Below are 22646 nucleotides of genomic sequence, written 5' to 3' on the forward strand. Positions count from 1 at the left end.
TTTAATGCTGTAATGAAGATATCATTTTTTTTTCTTTGTGTTTTGTTCTTGGCCTATAATCTACATATGGATGTAATATTTTTGGTGGTTGTGATTTTTCTTTTATGTCTTTTTCATTTTCAATGCTGTGAATTTTTACAACCAAATGGCTGGATATATTGACTAATAAATAATTTAAATAAAAAAAAGTTGATTTGTTATATTATCACATGACATGATAGGGTTAAAGTATCTTGTTTTTATTGACCAACCTAAACAAGCTTTCTTGAATAACTAGTCATATTTATTCTATATATATTTTTGTTTATTTAAGCAGCCATTAGAAGGTTGGTTAGGCATTCACATGAAATCTGTGTACAAACATAAATACTAAATTAATTTAAAACATCCTCATTCTAAAGACAAAGTTTCAGCGTTGAGTTTTTGATCCTTTTAAATACACAATGTGCAGTCAGGGGATTCTAAATATCAAGTGGCACAATTGTAAAATATTAATTGCTGTAATGTGATAGACTAGTAAATTTCTGTTAACATATATGAAAATATTTTCCAACAACTTGATGTTAAGGTGGGAAATTGTGTTATTAAAGGGGCAGTATACACCAATTTTCATTTAACTGAAGGTAATAGACATTACTATAAAGAAGAATATGCACAGATACTGATATAAAAATCCAGTATAAAACCATTTAAAAACTTACTTAGAAGCTCCCAGTTTAGCTCTGTTGAAAAGGATAGCTGGAACACCTACTGCAAGTAGGAAATAGCAGACACTCCCCCTACCCCTTCCTTTGCATATGGAAAAACACTTTACACAAACAGGAGCAAGCTGGAGTAGGTATACGTCGGTATTATCCTAAAAACTTTGGGGCTTGGTTAAGAGTCTGAAAATCAGTGCAATGTTATTTAAAAATAAGCAAAACTATACATTTAAAAAAACAACAACAACCTGTATGGTTTATACATGGATCATCTACAAAACATTTATGCAAAGAAAAATATAACGTCCCTTTAAGCATATCTCTCTATTTTTGTAGTGAGGATTCTGCTCAGCCCAGCACTGATGTTAACCGCTCATCTAATTGCATAGGCATTAGATACATTGTAATCATTGATATGTCTGTTACTGGCATTAGAATATAAATGATCTCTCTGTGTATATGGAAGGAGGAGGTTTATTAATTGTATTTTCTGTCCTTAAATTCTGCCATATAGGACTCTAGCTACACGCATTCCCTTGAGCCTACCACAGTATGCTTTTTTAAAAAGAAAATAAGTTTCAACAAAAAGATACCAAGAAAAAGAGATTAAAGGGATATTCCAGCCAGAATTGGGATTTACGTGGATACATTTCAGTTTTGAATATAAGCATTTTTGTAATATACACGTATTAGCAAAATGCTTCTAATAAAAGCTATAGCTGTTTCAAACGTGCATTTAAGTATGCACCGTGCACCAGCATTTAAACACAGAACTTGCTCAGAGAGCCTAAGGTGCTTGTACCATCTGGTAATGACTCAATTTGTTAATTACTGACATGATACAAGCCCCACTGGTGCTCTGAGCAGCTGCAGTATTTAAAATGCTGGTGCACTGAGAATATCTTGTTATGCTTCACATGCGCGTGCAGAGAAAAATACTAGCACTAAAACAGTAATAACTTTTGCTAGAAGCATTTTTGCCAGTACATGTATATTGCAAATATGTTTCTATTCAAATATGTAATTCATCTATGTGCATTTAAATTTTTACCGGAATGTCCCTTTAATTTGATAATAGATACAAACGCTCTGTCTAAAGCATACAACTTTACTTATTGTTTGATTCTGGTTTTGTTTAACCTATTCATCACCAGTGATAGTGGTGTAGGGATTCAAGGGAAGGTGGGTCTTTTTGCAGATGAGACAAATATTTCTGTAATAAAGTTGATATATATGGAAGAGATCAAAATTGTTGTGATGTTAAAAAACTGGAGGAGAGAACAAATTATTTGAATAAAAATGTAATTATTACAAAGTTCAGAATGATCAATTAATCATGGTAAATAAAGGCTTGATGCTCTTTACTGTTTGAACAAGAGAAGAATGCACCTTGGAAATGTAATTATTTTACAACACTTATAGATCACTAGTCAGATTGCACCTCCGATACTGTGCACAAATCTAGAACCTTTACCTCCAGAAAAACTGTTTAAGAGGGTCTCCAAATGCCACAAAGTGTACAAAATACAACTTCAAAACTGTGAGGATGTTAATATGTAAATCTTAGTGAAGAGAAGGGCGATGGTGATAATATTAAACTATATTAAACAATATTAAGGGTTTTAATAAAGTTAAGGATGAAATGATTATTCCCAAAATAACCAAAACAAATGACAGATCTTAAAGGATAGTAGGTGTGGGAGTGATATATAAGAATGTTTTTTAGATATAAAGATTGTTGCTTCACATAGCAAACTATAAACAGAGATAGCAAAGACAAACACAGTACTTCAAATAAAAATATGGATATAAATATAAATAAATATATATATGACTAGCAGACGAGGGTAAATAAGGGCTCTACATGTTAATGACAGAAGTGCGGGTTAATCACCGCTGTATGTGATACTGTCAAACACAAAACAACCCCGACTTACTATGACACTAGGAGGCTAACCAATTCTAATAACTACAATGAATTAAAGGGAAACTAAACCCAATTTTTTTTCTTTCATGATTCAGACAGAGCTGCAATTTTAAGCAGCTTTCTTATTTACTCCTATTATCAATTTTTCTTTGTTCTCTTGCTATCTTTATTTGAACAAGCAGGAATGAAAGCTTAAAAGTCGGCACGTTTTTTTGTTCAGCACCTGAGTAGCGCTTGCTGATTAGTGGATAAATGTAGCTACCAAGTTGCTTAAATTGCTACTTTATCTGAACATGAAAGAAACAATTGGGTTTAGTGTCCCGTGTAATAAAGGAGCATAGCAATGCTCTCTGTTACTGCATAAGATTGCTAATTACTGCTGTAAAGGATCATTTAAACTTAAAGGGACATAATACTCATATGCTAAATCACTTGAAACTGATGCAGTATAACTGTAAAAAGCTGACAGGAAACTATCACCTGAGCATCTCTATGTAAAAAAGGAATATATTTTACCTCACAATTTCCTCAGCTCTGCAGAGTAAGTTCTGTGTAAAAAGTTATACTCAGCTGCTCCCAGCTGCAGGTAAACAAATTTAAAAAAAATGAAGAAATGAACAGCAGCCAATCAGCATCAGCAGTGCTGAGGTCATGAACTCTTACTGTGATCTCATGAGATTTGACTTAACTCTCATGAGATTTCATAGTAAGCTTCCTTTACCTGATTGGTGAAATAATATGAGAGTGCACGATGCTCATCCCCTAAGCTGTCCCAGGACAGACGCACTAAAATGCTGCTTAGAAATCCTTTACAATGGGAGGTGGCTACTGAGGAACTTTTGAGGTAAAATATCTTTCTTTTTTACATAGAGATGTTCAGGTGATATTTTCTAATCAGCTTTTTACAGCTATGCTGCAGCACTTTCAAGTGTTTAAACATTTGGGTATTATGGCCCTTTAAACAGAGCTGTTGCTTTTTAATATATAAAATAAATACCCAGGGACAAGAATAATTAGCTTATTCCAGAGTTCATATTCAAACAGGAATCCTGGAAACATTCTTGTGTTTTTTTTCTGGCTTTAAGTACAGTTTTTAAATTAAATTCTCTAGGCAATATGTAATGAGAACTGGAAGAACTTGCATCTTTTGGAATTAAAGGGACATAAATTCCACATTTTTTTTCATGATTAAGATAGAGCATACAGTTTTTAACAACTTTCCAATTTACTTCTATTATCACATTTTCTTTGTTTTCTTGTTATCCGTTGTTGAAAAGCAAGGATGTAAACTCAGGAGTGTGCACGTGTCTGCAGCACTATATAGCAGCAGTTTTGCAACAATGTTATACATTAGCAGGAGCACTAGATGGCAGCACTATTTCCTGTCATGTATTACTTTAGGCATGTGCACGCTACCTACATAGGTATCTTTTCAACAAAGAATAACATGACAACAAAGCAAATTTGATAACAGAAGTAAATTGGAAATTTTTTTTAAATTGTATTCTCTGAATAATGAAAGAAAAAATGTGGGATTAATATCCCTTTAAGAATCTTGCCAACAAAAGCCATCGAATGATACATTTTATGCTACATGTTTCATGGACAGAGAGACAAATAGACAGCTAAATAGACAGACAGACAGACAGACAGCTAAATAGATAGACAGACAGATAAATAGACAGCTAAATAGATAGACAGACAGCTAAATAGATAGACAGACAGATAAATAGACAGCTAAATAGATAGACAGACAGACGAATAGACAGCTAAATAGATAGACAGACAAACAAATAGACAGATAAATATATAGACAGACAGACAAATAGACAGCTAAATTGATAGACAGACAGAAAAATAGACAGATAAATAGAAAGACAGGCAGACAAATCAACAGCTAAATAGATAGACAGATACAAATAGACAGATAAATAGATAGACAGACAGACAGACAAATAGACAGCTAAATTGATAGACAGGCAGACAAATAGACAGCTAAATAGATAGACAGACAAACAAATAGACAGATAAATAGATAGACAGACACATAGACAACTACATTGATAGACAGACAGAAAAATAGACAGATAAATAGATAGACAGACAGACAAATAGACAGCTACATTGATAGACAGGCAAACAAATAGACAGCTAAATTGATAGACAGGTAGACAAATAGACAGCTAAATAGATAGACAGACAGACAAATAGACAGATAAATAGATAGACAGACAGACAAATCGACAGCTAAATTGATGGGCAGGCAGACAAATAGACAGCTAAATAGATACAGACAGACACATAGACAGCTAAATAGATAGACAGACAGACAGCTAAATAGGCAGACAAATAGACAGCTAAATAGATAGACAGACAAACAGCTAAATAGGCAGCCAAATAGACAGACAGACAGCTAAATAGACAGACAGCTAAATAGACAGACAGACAGCTAAATAGACAGACAGACAGCTAAATATATAGACAGACAGACAGACAGCTAAATAGATAGACAGACAGCTAAATAGATAGACAGGCAGACAGATCGATGATTGATTAATAGACACCAACATAACATATTTCTTACCTGCACTGGCATGGCCCAAAGATTAGGACAGAGGAAGAAAAACCACATCAGCTGATTTGTATCTATTGCAACTATATTGCAAATCTGTCCTGAAGTCATTTCTCCCATAGACATATTGGAGGTTGAAAGATGCATAATTTTATTGTATATTTTGGTCTAGGAAAAAATCAGAACAATACAGTAAAAAATACAAATCATAAATGTTCCGGTAACATAAGAATGAGGAACTTAAAGGCCATAATAGTAGAAACATGTCATGAGGAAGGAAAAGTTATAGTTATATGACATAAAATTTAACCTGTAAAATAAATAAAAATAAAAGGTTTAAACAACATATGAACAAAAGATGATGGTGTGAAGCCAAACGCTGGACGCTAATTTGCTATCATACAGTAACAATAGTGGGTTTAGAGAATTGTTCGTAAGTTTAAAATTTTAAGCGAATACAAGTAGTGAACATAATTTGCAAATTAAAGGGACGTTGTAGTTATGTCGTCTATATGAAATAGCAGCATGAACAATGTTTTTGTTTCTTTTTGCATTAAAAATTGTGGAATAAAAGCTTTCTACATTTAAACTAAAACTAATACAGTTGTAACAGTTATGCACTTTGTACTAATCTGTGCTGACTAGTAAGAGCCTCCTAATAATGCTCACTGACTAATAAGCGCAACCTACTAAAGCTTATTGGCTGATAAGCACATCCTACTAATGCTCATTGGCTGATAGGCACATCCTACTAATGCTCATTGGCTGATAAGCACATCCTACTAATGATCATTGGCTGATAAGCACATCCTACTACTGCTCATTGGTTGATAGACACTTCCTAATAATGTACATTGGCTGATAGGTGCTTTCTACTTATACCCACTGGATTATGGGAACATCCTTCTGATGCTCAAAGAGTAATAGGCACTTCATACTGATGCTCATTGGCTGATAAGCATTCCATAATAATGTTAATTGGCTGGTGACAAAATATTTTTAAGTACAGTGGCTGATAGGCACTTCCTACTAATGTTCTTTGCCTGAAAGGCACTTGCTATTAATTCTCATTGGCTGATAAGCACATCCTACTACTACTCATTGTTTGATAGGCACTTCCTATTAATGCTCATTGGCTAATAAACACATCCTACTACTACTCATTGGCTGTGATAGGTACTTCCTATTAATGCTCATTGGCTAATAAACAAATCCTACCACTACTCATTGACTGCTGATAGGCACTTCCTACTAATGCCCATTGACTGATAGACACTAAATTTAATGTTCATTGGCTGGCAAGTATCCTACTACTGCTTATTGGCTAATATACACTAACTAATAATGCATCCTTCTAATGCTCACTGAGTAATAGGCACCTCCTACTGATGCTCATTGGCTGATAAGCACTCCATAATAATGTTCATTGACTGATAGACACTCTATACTAATGTTGATTGGCTGGTGACAAAATATTTTTAAGTACAGATTAAATTTGTGTAGGAAGGACATTATTCCACAGAGTATACCAATTTATCTATGTCCAAAAAGTAGATTATGGTCAATCAGAAGAACTGGAAAAGATATATTTCCTATTTCCCAACAGTCTGTAGTCATAACATAAACTTAAGTAAAATGGATTATGTACATTTTTGTTTAGATTCATCATCACAATTATGGCCTAAAGTAGAAACATTAGATATTTATGTGGCATAATCATATTACAACATTTGTAGCTCACTAAACTCGCAAGAAGATACAACTAATAAACTTCAGAAGAGAGCAGACCCCATTCAGTAATGTTTGGGCACCCCGTGATAAATATTCTCAATGTCTGCAAGAATTCTTTCAGAACTTTATCATGATTTCTGGCTATAGTGAAAATGAATAGAAGGTAGTATGACTTCTTTGTTGCATGAAGCACAAGCCCCGTTCCAAAAAAACAAACAAACATATTTTTATGACTTATTGTATATTTTAAACAAAATGTACTTAAAAATTAGTAAATATGTTTGAATAGATATTAGACGTGTGACAAATCATTTCTCAGGGGGAAAAAATATTTTGTTTCAATCAAGAGAAGTTTATGGGGTTGTTCAGTTTAGTCCAGTTTTAAAAACATTATTAATTTATTAACGAAAATTTTTCAACCCCTAAATTACTTTGGAAAACATCTGCATGGCAGTGGCTGAGCAGTTGGAAAGCAGCTTAAACTTAAACAAATAGTAATTAGTGTTATTAGTACAAGCCAGCAGCAGCATAAAACAGTATTGTTTTTTTCTTTAATTTATTTATTTTTAAAGGAATCAGGATTGTCAAGAACAAAAGTTAAGCTTACATACTTTTTATCTGACACAAGGATCAATCAACTGATCACTACTGAACAGTGTAAAACTGTAACTGTTCCTGGAGAAAAGACTTTCCTGCCTATAGAATATGAATAAATCAACATTTTTGTATTGCGTGTATTAGTTTGTTCATGTATTTGTTCATTCAAGTATTTGTTGAATCATGTATTCATTACAGGGGCCAAATAAATTACAACTGAACATCTGTGCATAGATGATACAATAAAACAGGTATATTAAACTAGAAGGGAACCAATGTACCCTTTGAGAAAGCTCTAAACACGGCAAAACATGTTAGGGACTTGGTGAGGAGTCGTTTAGGAACTTGTGTTGTTTTTTAACTAGTGACTGGTGAATTACTTGTGAAGGATGACTTTGTAATTACCGCTACAAGTGCACTTAGTTGATGGGAATTCAATTTACTTGATAATCTTAGCAGGGGAAGCCTTGATTCAAGAGTAGTTTCTCAACATAGTTGATCCAAACAAGGCGCATATTCAGCTAATATCTCTAAGACACCGGCTATCTGAGCAAAGGTTATTTTAAGCCGAGAACGGCTTTATACAGTATAATATATCCTGTAATAAATATACAGGAAAGTTGCGCCTATAAATGGGCAGGCTGTTACAACATTGTAAAATCCAGTTAATGCAAGTTCAATGCTAGTGATATATATATATATATATATATATATATATATATATATATATATATATATACAGTGCCAACAGATTATGGCAAGAAATGCTGCAAGATTAAATCTGGCTACTTCACTTTATTTATAACCTTCTATGACTATGTACAAATTACAGGGCAATTAGCAACATTTGACCACATAGTATAGTCTGAGTGTGAAATGATCACTAAGCCTTATTATTTAGTCACCTGCTATTAAGGGGATCTAATCATATATAATTCATACTATGACCAATATTAAAAGAACCACAAGTCCCCTAACACAAACGGTCTTCTTTTAATAAATGGTGTGGTTATAGTACCAAACGATCCCTGAGCTCCACTATATACTACGGACTAATGGTCATTGCTACTTCATTATTCATTCAAACAACATATTTTGGCTATTTCGATACTTTATGTAACAGCATCGATAGTTGGTTGTTATTTCACAAGTTAACTAGAACCATTCATATTACCATTTAAAGTGCAGCTTATGTTGAGTGAACCCAGGAACACTACAATACTGAATTAATCAGTCCTAGTGAATCATAACCCCTCTGTTTTACCTGGAGTCTCTTACAGAATCATCATCTCAGCTTATATGTTGTAGCAATATGTAGTTTATATGTTGTAGCCATATGTAGCTTATATGTTGTAGCCATATGTAGTTTATATGTTGTAGTCATATGTAGTTTATATGTTGTAGCCATATGTAGTTTATATGTTGTAGTCATATGTAGCTTATATGTTGTAGTCATATGTAGCTTATATGTTGTAGTCATATGTAGCTTATATGTTGTAGCCATATGTAGTTTATATGTTGTATCCATATGTAGTTTATATGTTGTAGCCATATGTAGCTTATATGTTGTAGCCATATGTAGTTTATATGTTGTAGCCATATGTAGTTTATATGTTGTATCCATATGTAGTTTATATGTTGTAGCCATATGTAGTTTATATGTTGTATCCATATGTAGTTTATATGTTGTAGCCATATGTAGTTTATATGTTGTAGCCATATGTAGCTTATATGTTGTAGCCATATGTAGTTTATATGTTGTATCCATATGTAGTTTATATGTTGTAGCCATATGTAGCTTATATGTTGTAGCCATATGTAGTTTATATGTTGTAGCCATATGTAGTTTATATGTTGTAGCCATATGTAGTTTATATGTTGTAGCCATATGCAGCTTATATGTTGTAGCCATATGTAGTTTATATGTTGTAGCCATATGTAGTTTATATGTTGTAGCCATATGTAGCTTATATGTTGTAGCCATATGTAGTTTATATGTTGTAGCCATATGTAGTTTATATGTTGTAGCCATATGTAGCTTATATGTTGTAGCCATATGTAGTTTATATGTTGTAGCCATATGAAGCTTATATGTTGTAGCGATATGTAGTTTATATGTTGTAGCCATATGTAGCCTATATGTTGTAGCCATATGTAGTTTATATGTTGTAGCCATATGTAGCCTATATGTTGTAGCCATATGTAGTTTATATGTTGTAGCCATATGTAGCTTATATGTTGTAGCCATATGTAGTTTATATGTTGTAGCCATATATAGCTTATATGTTGTAGCCATATGTAGCTTATATGTTGTAGCCATATGTAGCTTATATGTTGTAGCCATATGTAGTTTATATGTTGTAGCCATATGTAGCTTATATGTTGTAGCCATATGTAGCCTATATGTTGTAGCCATATGTAGTTTATATGTTGTAGCCATATGTAGCTTATATGTTGTAGCCATATGTAGTTTATATGTTGTAGCCATATGTAGTTTATATGTTGTAGCCATATGTAGCTTATATGTTGTAGCCATATGTAGCTTATATGTTGTAGCCATATGTAGCTTATATGTTGTAGCCATATGTAGTTTATATGTTGTAGCCATATGTAGCTTATATGTTGTAGCCATATGTAATTTATATGTTGTAGTCATATGTAGCTTATATGTTGTAGTCATATGTAGTTTATATGTTGTAGCCATATGTAGCTTATATGTTGTAGCCATATGTAGCTTATATGTTGTAGCCATATGTAGCTTATATGTTGTAGCCATATGTAGCTTATATGTTGTAGCCATATGTAGTTTATATGTTGTAGCCATATGTAGTTTATATGTTGTAGTCATATGTAGCTTATATGTTGTAGCCATATGTAGCTTATATGTTGTAGCCATATGTAGCTTATATGTTGTAGTCATATGTAGTTTATATGTTGTAGCCATATGTAGTTTATATGTTGTAGCCATATGTAGCTTATATGTTGTAGCCATATGTAGCTTATATGTTGTAGTCATATGTAGTTTATATGTTGTATCCATATGTAGTTTATATGTTGTAGCCATATGTAGCTTATATGTTGTAGCCATATGTAGTTTATACAGGGAGTGCAGAATTATTAGGCAAATGAGTATTTTGACCACATCATCCTCTTTATGCATGTTGTCTTACTCCAAGCTGTATAGGCTCGAAAGCCTACTACCAATTAAGCATATTAGGTGATGTGCATCTCTGTAATGAGAAGGGGTGTGGTCTAATGACATCAACACCCTATATCAGGTGTGCATAATTATTAGGCAACTTCCTTTCCTTTGGCAAAATGGGTCAAAAGAAGGACTTGACAGGCTCAGAAAAGTCAAAAATAGTGAGATATCTTGCAGAGGGATGCAGCACTCTTAAAATTGCAAAGCTTCTGAAGCGTGATCATCGAACAATCAAGCATTTCATTCAAAATAGTCAACAGGGTCGCAAGAAGAGTGTGGAAAAACCAAGGCGCAAAATAACTGCCCATGAACTTAGAAAAGTCAAGCGTGCAGCTGCCAAGATGCCACTTTCCACCAGTTTGGCCATATTTCAGAGCTGCAACATCACTGGAGTGCCCAAAAGCACAAGGTGTGCAATACTCAGAGACATGGCCAAGGTAAGAAAGGCTGAAAGACGACCACCACTGAACAAGACACACAAGCTGAAACGTCAAGACTGGGCCAAGAAATATCTCAAGACTGATTTTTCTAAGGTTTTATGGACTGATGAAATGAGAGTGAGTCTTGATGGGCCAGATGGATGGGCCCGTGGCTGGATTGGTAAAGGGCAGAGAGCTCCAGTCCGACTCAGACGCCAGCAAGGTGGAGGTGGAGTACTGGTTTGGGCTGGTATCATCAAAGATGAGCTTGTGGGGCCTTTTCGGGTTGAGGATGGAGTCAAGCTCAACTCCCAGTCCTACTGCCAGTTTCTGGAAGACACCTTCTTCAAGCAGTGGTACAGGAAGAAGTCTGCATCCTTCAATAAAAACATGATTTTCATGCAGGACAATGCTCCATCACACGCGTCCAAGTACTCCACAGCGTGGCTGGCAAGAAAGGGTATAAAAGAAGAAAATCTAATGACATGGCCTCCTTGTTCACCTGATCTGAACCCCATTGAGAACCTGTGGTCCATCATTAAATGTGAGATTTACAAGGAGGGAAAACAGTACACCTCTCTGAACAGTGTCTGGGAGGCTGTGGTTGCTGCTGCACGCAATGTTGATGGTGAACAGATCAAAACACTGACAGAATCCATGGATGGCAGGCTTTTGAGTGTCCTTGCAAAGAAAGGTGGCTATATTGGTCACTGATTTGTTTTTGTTTTGTTTTTGAATGTCAGAAATGTATATTTGTGAATGTTGAGATGTTATATTGGTTTCACTGGTAAAAATAAATAATTGAAATGAGTATATATTTGTTTTTTGTTAAGTTGCCTAATAATTATGCACAGTAATAGTCACCTGCACACACAGATATCCCCCTAAAATAGCTAAAACTAAAAACAAACTAAAAACTACTTCCAAAAATATTCAGCTTTGATATTAATGAGTTTTTTGGGTTCATTGAGAACATGGTTGTTGTTCAATAATAAAATTAATCCTCAAAAATACAACTTGCCTAATAATTCTGCACTCCCTGTATGTTGTAGCCATATGTAGTTTATATGTTGTAGCCATATGTAGCTTATATGTTGTAGCCATATGTAGTTTATATGTTGTAGCCATATGTAGTTTATATGTTGTAGCCATATGTAGCTTATATGTTGTAGCAAGTATACCTGACTTCCCCACATATGGTATTGTAATTGTCACGTTATCAATCTTTGTGCACAGTATTAGCACAAATAATTTTACCACACATCATGAAGTATTCCAGTGTGTGTTTTTAATAATTTCCCATTTTTTATTCTATATACCGAAATTAATAAAGGTTACGTTTTAAAGATTTATTTGGCACCCACCTCCCCTAATTGAGGATTTGAGTATGTACAATAAATATACAGGATTTTCCTGTCAATAGACTCTTGAGTGCTATCTGTGTATTCTAATCAGAGGGCCTGTCACCCTTTATGTTTTTAATACAATAAAACAGGCCTGCAAGAACAAAATATTTTATAATTCCTCTAATTGTGTGATGCAATTGACCAGTAAAGAAGGTTTTGTGACCTTATATTAGCCTCTAGTAAAAACATCACTTTTTTAGTATACAGTATTAATGTAAAAATCTACAATACATGATTGGTTTCTCTTCTGAGTTGTAGCAGGCACTTGCCTATTTTATTTCTCACAGATGGGAGAGAATATTCAGGATTCAATTAAAATACATGTTATGTTCACAGGAGGGAGGAAGAAGTTTTATTTCATTTAATTCTATCCGGCATCAAACAGAAATACATTATTAACACTTTGATGATTCAGCGAAAGAGAACAGCATGACATCAAGTGTTATTGCTTTTATGTGAGAAATATATTCTCCTTGTGTCATATTCCTCTAGGTCTGGTATCTACAGTCACTCTTGTAAAATACAGTCGGCTCTTTGTTAAATAGCTGACACTGCATAAAAAAATCATGATGCCCCTGTATAGAAAAAAATATACTGGTTGTAATAATTATCACACATTTGCATAAATAATGTACTACACATGAGCATGGGATTAATTGGTAACAGAAATAAATTTGTTCACTATTTCTTATGGGAAACGTTGTTAGTTAATTGGCCATTATACACTCATTATTTCTTTGCATAAATGTTTTGTAGATTATCTATTTATAAAGCTCATAAAGTTTTTTTTTTTTTTAAAAAAATGTATAATTTTGCTTATTTTTAAATATCATTGCTCTGATTTTCAGACTCCTAACCAAGCCCCAAAGTTTTATCTGAATACCGTCAGCTACCTTCTCCAACTTGCTCTTGTTTGTGTAAAGGGTCTTCTCATATGCAAAAGAAGGGGGAGGGGGGAGTGTCTTATTTCCCACTTGCAGTGGGCTTTCCAGCTACCTTTTCAACAGAGCCAAACTGACAGCTTCTAAGTAAGTTTTTAAACAGTTTTATACTGGATTTTTATATCAGTATCTATGCATCTTATTCTTCATAGTATTGTCTATTACATGCAGTTATATGAAAATGAGTGTATACTCTCCCTTTAAAGCAGTAGTCAGTGTTACTGATATAAGCCAACAGCTGCACAAAATTAGATCTTTTTTTTTATTGTTAATACTTTAATTTTAAAGGAACACTATATTCAAAATTAAACTTTAATGATTCTCATAGAGCACACAATTGTAAACAACTTTCCAATTCACTTAAATTAACAAAATGTGCGCAATCTTTTTATATTTACACTTTCTGCTGCACCAGTTCCTACTGAGCATGTGCAAGAATTCACAGAATAAATGTATATGTATTTTGTAATTGGCTGATGGCTGTCACATGATGCAGGGGGATGGAAAATAACAATTACTTTGACATTTGTCAGAAAACAAAAAAATCTTCTACTCATTTGAAATCCAGACTAAGGGGCCTATCTATCAAGCTCCGTATGGAGCTTGAGGGCCCGTGTTTCTGGCGAGCCTGCAGGCTTGCCAGAAACACCAGTTATGAAGCAGTGGTCTAAAGACCGCTGCTCCATAAACCTGTCCGCCTGCTCTGATGAAGCGGAGAGGAATCGCCGGAATTAAACCCGATCGAGTATGATCGGGTTGATTGAAACCCCCTGCTGGCGGCCGATTGGTTGTGAGTCTGCAGGGGGCGGCGTTGCACCAGCAGCTCACAAGAGCTGCTGGTGCAATGCTGAATATGGAGAGCGTATTGCTCTCTGCATTTAGCGATGTCTGTCGGACCTGATCCCCACTGTCGGATCAGGTCCGACAGACATATGATAAATAGGCCTCTTTGTGATATTGCATATTTTATTATTCTGCATTTGTTGATGCTACTTTATTCAGTGGTCCTTTAATGGGGTAAAGTCAGGCCAAGAACAAAAGTTAAGCTCATGATTGCTAAATCATTATTGAATAGTGTCATTTTGAACTTTGAAAGTCTTTCCCACCTTTGAAGTGCACATTTAAAGGTTTTAAGGCCTTTTGAATAATATTTTTAACTGCACAAGCAAATTAAGTTTTTTTTCGAGCATTTAGTCTGGGTAAACATTACAGGACTTTGTTTCAATTTAATTGTTTTACTATTTGACTTTACTGTCCCTTTAAAAGTACCAGCCACTCATGTAAACTATTAGCTGTAGCTATTCCACCACTAAATCCTGTAAAACTAATTAATTATAAAAATGAAAGGCACACATTCACATATTACTTTGAACTATAATTAAACTATGTTCTGTGGATCTAAGCCAACATAACCTGCATTCCATTGGTGTTACTACTTGATATTAAACACATCCTTATTATCAGATAATGAGTTAACAAGATGATAAATGCAATCACAGAATATTTTCTTCTTATAATAGGATTATGAGGTATGTGACAATACATTTATACACTGGCAGAGACAATGCGGCCTATCTATCAAGCTCCGAACAGAGCCGCTCCATGCCAGCAGGATGAAGATAGAAGATGCTGCTGGGATGAAGATAGAAGATGCCACTGGGATGAAGATGGAGCCGCCTGGATGAAGATGGAGCCACGGGGATGAAGATCCTTCAAGCTGGACTTTAGCAACTGTAAGTGGATCTTAGGGGGTTAAGATTTTTTAAGGTTTTTTGGGTGGGGTTTTTTTATTTTAGGGTTTGGGTTTTTCGTAAACGAGCTAAATGCCCTTTTAAGGGCAATGGGTAGCTTAGGTTTTTTAGATAGTTTATTTTATTTTGTGGGTTTGGGGTGGGGTGGGGGTTTGTAATGTTAATGGGTCTTTGTATTTTTTTCAGGTAATAGAGCTGTTTAACTTAGGGCAATGCCCTACAAAAAGGCCCTTTTAAGGGCTATTAGTATTTTTTTTTATTTTTTTTAATGGGTATTAAAATAGGAATTATTTTTATTAGTTTTGATAATTTGTTTGTTAATTTTTGTAAAGTATTTTTTTCATTTTGGGGTGGGTTTTTATTTTTAGATTAGGGCTTGGGCATTTCATAAAAAAGCTGAATGCCCTTTTAAGGGCAGGAAAAGGAGCTAAATGTCCTTTTAAGGTCAATGCCCATACAAATGCCCTTTTCAGGGCAATGGGTAGATTAGGTTTTACTTTATTTTTATTTTGTGGGTTTGGGGGGTGGGGGTTTGTATACTGTTAGGGGGTGTTTGTTTTGTTTTGTAGCAAAAGAGCTGTTAACTTTAGGGCAATGCCCTACAAATGGCCCTTTTAAGGGCCCTTGGTAGTTTATTCTAGATTAGTCTTTTTTTGCCGGTGGGTATTTTATTTTTTTAAAGGGTATTAGAATAGGAATATTTTTTTTTTTATTGGTTTAGATAATTTCGTTTGTTATTTTTTGTAATAATAGTTTTTTTTTATTTTTTGTAATGTTAGGTTTTAGTGTAAGGCAGCTTACATTTTATTTCACAGGTAAGTATTTATTTTAACTAGGTAGTTAGTAAATAGTTAATAACTATTTACTAACTAGTCTACCTAGTTAAAATAAATACAAATATACCTGTGAAATAAAAATAAAACGGCTAGATTTAGAGTTTGGCCGCCAAAGGGGTGCGTTAGCTACGCGTGCTTTTTTTCTCCCGCACCTTTTAAATACCCCTGGTATTTAGAGTTCACAGATTGGCCTAGATTTAGAGTTGGGCGGTAGCCGTCAAAACCAGTGTTAGAGGCTCCTAACGCTGGTTTTTACCGCCCTCTGGTATTTGGAGCCAGTCATTAATGGGTCTAACGCTCACTTTTCAGCCGCAACTTTTCCATACCGCAGATCCCCTTATGTCAATTGCGTATCCTATCTTTTCAATGGGATCTTTCTAACGCCGGTATTTAGAGTCGTGGCTGAAGTGAGCGTTAGAAATCTAACGACAAAAATCCAGCCGCATAAAAAAAGTCAGTAGTTAAGAGCTTTCTGGGCTAACGCTGGTTTATAAAGCTCTTAACTACTGTGCTCTAAAGTACACTAACACCCATAAACTACCTATGTACCCCTAAACCGAGGTCCCCCCACATCGCCGCCACTCTATTAAAATTTTTTAACCCCTAATCTGCCGCTCCGTACATCGCCGCCAGCTACGTTATCCCTATGTACCCCTAATCTGCTGCCCCTAACATCGCCGACCCCTATATTTATTAACCCCTAATCTGCCCCCCTCACCGTCGCCTCCACCTACCTACACTTATCAGCCAATCGGATTGAACTTGATTCTGATTGGCTGATTCCATCAGCCAATCAGAATTTTCCTATCTTAATTCCGATTGGCTGATAGAATACTATCAGCCAATCGGAATTCGAGGGACGCCATCTTGGATGACGTCCCTTAAAGGAACCGTCATTCGTCAGGAAGTCGTCGGAAGAAGAAGATGGGTCCGCGGTGGAGGTCTTCAAGATGGAGCCGGTCGTCATCGGATGAAGAAAGAAGATGCCGCTTGGATCAAGATGGTTGCCGGTCCGGATCGCCTCTTCTTCCTGGATAGGATGAAGACTTTGGAGCCTCTTCTGGACCTCTTCAGCTGCCGGATGATGGATGTCTAGCCACCGCTTGGGCTTGGATGAAGATTTCGGAGCCTGGAACGATCTGTGATACCTGGCATGGTGAAGACAAGGTAGGAAGATCTTCAGGGGCTTAGTGTTAGGTTTATTTAAGGGGGGTTTGGGTTAGATTAGGGGTATGTGGGTGGTGGGTTGTAATGTTGGGGGGGGGGTATTGTATGTTTTTTTTTACAGGCAAAAGAGCTGAATTCTTTGGGGCATGCCCCACAAAAGGTCCTTTTAAGGGCTGGTAAGGTAAAAGAGCTTTGAACTTTTGTAATTTAGAATAGGGTAGGGCATTTTTTTATTTTGGGGGTCTTTGTTATTTTATTAGGGGGCTTAGAGTAGGTGTAATTAGTTTAAAATTGTTGTAATTTTTTTCTAATGTTTGTAAATATTTTTTTATTTTTTGTACTTTAGTTAGTTTATTTAATTGCACTGATAACCCAGCCATTCTGTGAACTCTAAATACCAGCGGTATTTAAAAGGTGCGGGAGAAAAAAAGCATGCGCAGCTAACGCACCCCTTTGGCCGCCAAACTCTAAATCTAGCCGAATGGCTGAGTTTTCACTGCGTTAGGCTCCAAAAAGGGAGCGTAGAGCATAATTTAACGCCACTGCAACTCTAGATACCAGGGGTGCTTACGGACGCGGCCAGCTTCAAAAACGTGCTCGTGAACGATATCCCCATAGAAAACAATGGGGCATTTTGAGCTGAAAAAAGCAGCGTTCAGCTCTTAACGCAGCCCCATTGTTTTCTATGGGGAAACACTTCCTACGTCTGCACCTAACACTCTAACATGTACCCCGAGTCTAAACACCGCTAACCTTACACTTATTAACCCCTAATCTGCCGCCCCCGCTATCGCTGACACCTGCATATTTTTTTAACCCCTAATCTGCCGCTCCGTAAACCGCCGCTACCTACATTATCCCTGTGTACCCCTAATCTGCTGCCCCTAACACCGCCAACCCCTATATTATATTTATTAACCCCTAATCTGCCCCCACAACGTCGCCTCCACCTGCCTACACTTATTAACCCCTAATCTGCCGAGCGGACCGCACCGCTACTATAATAAAGTTATTAACCCCTAATCCGCCTCACTCCCGCCTAAATAACCCTATAATAAATAGTATTAACCCCTAATCTGCCCTCCCTAACATCGTCGACACCTAACTTCAATTATTAACCCCTAATCTGCTGACCGAATCTCGCCGCTACTGTAATAAATGGATTAACCCCTAAAGCTAAGTCTAACCCTAACACTAACACTCCCCTAAATTAAATATAATTTTTATCTAACGAAATAAATTAACTCTTATTAAATAAATTAATCCTATTTAAAGCTAAATACTTACCTGTAAAATAAACCCTAATATAGCTACAATATAAATTATAATTATATTATAGCTATTTTAGGATTAATATTTATTTTACAGGCAACTTTGTAATTATTTTAAACAGGTACAATAGCTATTAAATAGTTAATAACTATTTAATAGCTAAAATAGTTAAAATAATTACAAAATTACCTGTAAAATAAATCCTAACCTAAGTTACAATTAAACCTAACACTACACTATCAATAAATTAATGAAATACAATACCTACAATTATCTACAATTAAACCTAACACTACACTATCAATAAATTAATTACATAAAATACCTACAAATAAATACAATTAAATAAACTAACTAAAGTACAAAAAATAAAAAAGAACTAAGTTACAAACAGCCAATAGAATGCGAGCTCAATCAATCATTCGGCGAGTAGGCGTCGGTTGAAGAGGATGTTCCGCGTCGGCTTGGAAGAAGATGGCTCCGCTCCGGAAGAAAGAAGATTGAAGATGCGGCTTGATAGAAGACTTCATCCCGATGATGGATTTCTGACTTCAGCCCGATGATGGAGTTCTTCAGCCGCCGCTTGGATCCATACTTCAGCCCGAGGATGGACGTCACTCTTCAGCCCCCCGCTTGGGCTTGGATCAAGACTTCGGACCTTCTTCTGGACAGATCGGGACCCGGTGAGGTGAAGACAAGGTAGGGAGATCTTCAGGGGCTTAGTGTTAGGTTTATTTAAGGGGGGTTTGGGTTAGATTAGGGGTATGTGGGTGGTGGGTTGTAATGTTGGGGGGGTATTGTATGTGTTTTTTTTACAGGCAAAAGAGCTGAATTATTTGGGGCATGCCCCGCAAAGGGCCCTTTTCAGGGCTGGTAAGGTAAAAGAGCTTTGAACTTTTTTATTTTAGAATAGGGTAGGGCATTTTTTTATTTTGGGGGGCTTTGTTATTTTATTAGGGGGCTTAGAGTAGGTGTAATTAGTTTAAAATTGTTGTAATATTTTTCTAATGTTTGTAAATATTTTTTTATTTTTTGTAACTTAGTTCTTTTTTATTTTTTGTACTTTAGTTAGTTTATTTAATTGTAGTTATTTGTAGGTATTGTATTTAATTAATTTATTGATAGTGTAGTGTTAGGTTTAATTATAGATAATTGTAGGTATTGTATTTAATTAATTTATTGATAGTGTAGTGTTAGGTTTAACTGTAACTTAGGTTAGGATTTATTTTACAGGTAATTTTGTAATTATTTTAACTATTTTAGCTATTAAATAGTTATTAACTATTTAATAGCTATTGTACCTGGTTAAAATAAATACAAAGTTGCCTGTAAAATAAATATTAATCCTAAAATAGCTACAATATAATTATAATTTATATTGTAGCTATATTAGGATTTATTTTTCAGGTAAGTATTTAGCTTTAAATAGGAATAATTTATTTAATAAGAGTTCATTTATTTTGTTAGAATAAAATTATATTTAACTTAGGGGGGTGTTAGGGTTAGGGTTAGACTTAGCTTTAGGGGTTAAAAAATTTATTAGAGTAGCGGTGAGCTCCGATCGGCAGATTAGGGGTTAATACTTGAAGTTAGGTGTCGGCGATGTTAGGGAGGGCAGATTAGGGGTTAATACTATTTATTATAGGGTTATTGAGGCGGGAGTGAGGCGGATTAGGGGTTAATAAGTGTAGGCAGGTAGAGGGGGGGCAGATTAGGGGCTAATAAATATAATATAGGGGTCGGCGGTGTTAGGCGCAGCAGATTAGGGGTACATAGCTATTATGTAGGTGGCAGCGGTGTACGGAGCGGCAGATTAGGGGTTAATAATAATATGCAGGGGTCAGCGATAGCGGGGGCGGCAGATTAGGGGTTAATAAATATAATATAGGGGTCGGCGGTGTTAGGGGCAGCAGATTAGGGGTACATAGGGATAACGTAGGTGGTAGCGGCGTGCGGTCGGCAGATTAGGGGTTAAAAATTTTAATAGAGTGGCGGCGATGTGGGGGGGGCCTCGGTTTAGGGGTACATAGGTAGTTTATGGGTGTTAGTGTACTTTAGAGCACAGTAGTTAAGAGTTTTATGAACCGGCGTTAGCCCAGAAAGCTCTTAACTACTGACTTTTTTCTGCGGCTGGAGTTTTGTCGTTAGATTTCTAACGCTCACTTCAGACACAACTCTAAATACCGGCGTTAGAAAGATCCCATTGAAAAGATAGGATACGCAAATGGCGTATGGGGATCTGCGGTATGGAAAAGTCGCGGCTGGAAAGTGAGCGTTAGACCCTTTAATGACTGGCTCCAAATACCAGAGGGCGGTAAAAACCAGCGTTAGGAGCCTCTAACGCTGGTTTTGACGGCTACCGCCCAACTCTAAATCTAGGCCTAAGATAGTTAAAATATAACTATTATATATATATATAACCATTAATGTAGCTAGCTTAGGTTTTATTTCACAGGTAAGTTTGTATTTAGTTTTAAACAGGTATAATATTTAGTTAATAATTGTAACTTTAATTTAGCTCTATTTTAATTATGTTAAAGTTAGGGTGTGTTAGGGTTAGGTTTAGGGGTTAATAGTTTAATTTAGGTCGTTGCGATGTGGGGGGCTGGCAGTTTAGAGGTTAATAGATTTATTTAGTGGTAGTGATGTGGGAGGCCAGAGGTTTAGGTGTTAATATCTTTATTTAGTGGCAGCGATGTCCGGAGCGGCAGATTAGGGGTCAATAGCTTTATTTATCGGGTGATATCGGGAGCAGCAGATTAGGGGTTAATAACATTATGTAGGTTTCGGCGATGTCGGGGGCAGCAGATTAGGGGTGTTTAGACTAAGGGTTTATGTTAGGGTGTTAGGTTTAAACATAATATTTTTTCCCCATAGACATCAATGGGGCTGCGTTATGGAGCTTTTCATTCCGCACTTCAGGTGTTAGGTTTTTTTCTGACACCTCCTCCCCATTGATGTCTATGGGGAAAGCGTGCACGAGCACGTCAAAACAGCGCTTGAATTGTGCTTAAAACCACCATATCGCACGCACAAGCTGGCTGTTTCAAAACTTGTAATGGCTGCGCTATAGAGGGTTAAAAAACGCAACTTTTGTGGCGTTCGTTAATTTCCCTATAGTGCGCATATAGGGGCCCATTTATCAAAGGGCTTGCGGACCTGATCCGACACTGCAGATCAGGTCTGCAAGACCTTGCTAAATGCAGAGAGCAATACGCTCTCCGCATTTAACATTGCACCAGCAGCTCACAAGAGCTGCTGGTGTAACGCCGCCCCCTGCTGACTCGCGGCCAATCGGCCGCCAGCAGGGAGGTGTCAATCAACCCGATCGTATTCGATCGGGTTGATTTCCGGCAATTCGCAGGCGGACAGGGTTATGAAGCAGCGGTCTTTGTGACCGCTGCTTCATAAGTTGTGTTTCTGGCGAGTCTGAAGACTCGCCTGAAACACGGCCCTTCAAGCTCCGTACGGAGCTTGATAAATGGGCCTGATAGTGTAATCTAGCTGTATGGAAAAAAGCGAATTTGATCATAGAAGTATATCGGACACTTTTTAAAATTGTATGTTCTGTCTGAATCACAAAATTAAATTTTTGGGTTTCATATCCCTTTAAGTTTAAAATATCTGTCCTTGAGAAATTAAAAAATGCAGCGTAATAGCTATAAATATAAACCATTTCTGCTGATATTTTGTAAATACTGTTTGAGAGAATTCTGCTTCACAGAATTTGTATTATACAGATATATGATTATAATATTCCTTATAGTGATTTAGTAATGTGGGGTGTATCAACGCCAACCAATAGTGCTGTAGGAGTTTTTCTTATCAGCGAGTGAGCATCTGTCCCATTAACCAGTAGGGCACAAACATGCATTTCCTGTTTGTTTTTTAAAAAAAAAACAGCTTTAGCATTTTTTTTTGTTTATTAAAGAAAACATTGTTTAACAAGTTTAAACAGGGCCCTTTCTTATGCTTAATAATTGTTTTTGAGTTTAACATTCATTTAAAAAAAAAAAAAATCAATTCAATGTTTTGTGTCTTGTCATTAAACTAAATGTAATTTCACAGTTTTATGTTCATATATTTTCATGGGAAATGTATTGCATTGAAATCTCAGGAAATGC

General features: G+C 35.9%; 1 protein-coding gene across 5 annotated transcripts in view; it reads right to left on the reverse strand.

Moving 5' to 3' along the window:
• Nucleotides 1-22646, reverse strand: part of ABCC8 (ATP binding cassette subfamily C member 8) — a 594664-nt gene that overhangs the window by 368291 nt on the left and 203727 nt on the right. For all 5 annotated transcript variants that reach the window (XM_053720647.1, XM_053720648.1, XM_053720646.1 and 2 more), the window contains exon 8: nt 5213-5368. In XM_053720647.1, the coding sequence (XP_053576622.1) occupies nt 5213-5368 (156 nt within the window). The remainder of the gene's footprint in view (nt 1-5212; nt 5369-22646) is intronic.

The sequence above is a fragment of the Bombina bombina genome, chromosome 7 (assembly GCF_027579735.1).
Source record: "Bombina bombina isolate aBomBom1 chromosome 7, aBomBom1.pri, whole genome shotgun sequence".
Taxonomy (NCBI): Eukaryota; Metazoa; Chordata; class Amphibia; order Anura; family Bombinatoridae; genus Bombina; species Bombina bombina.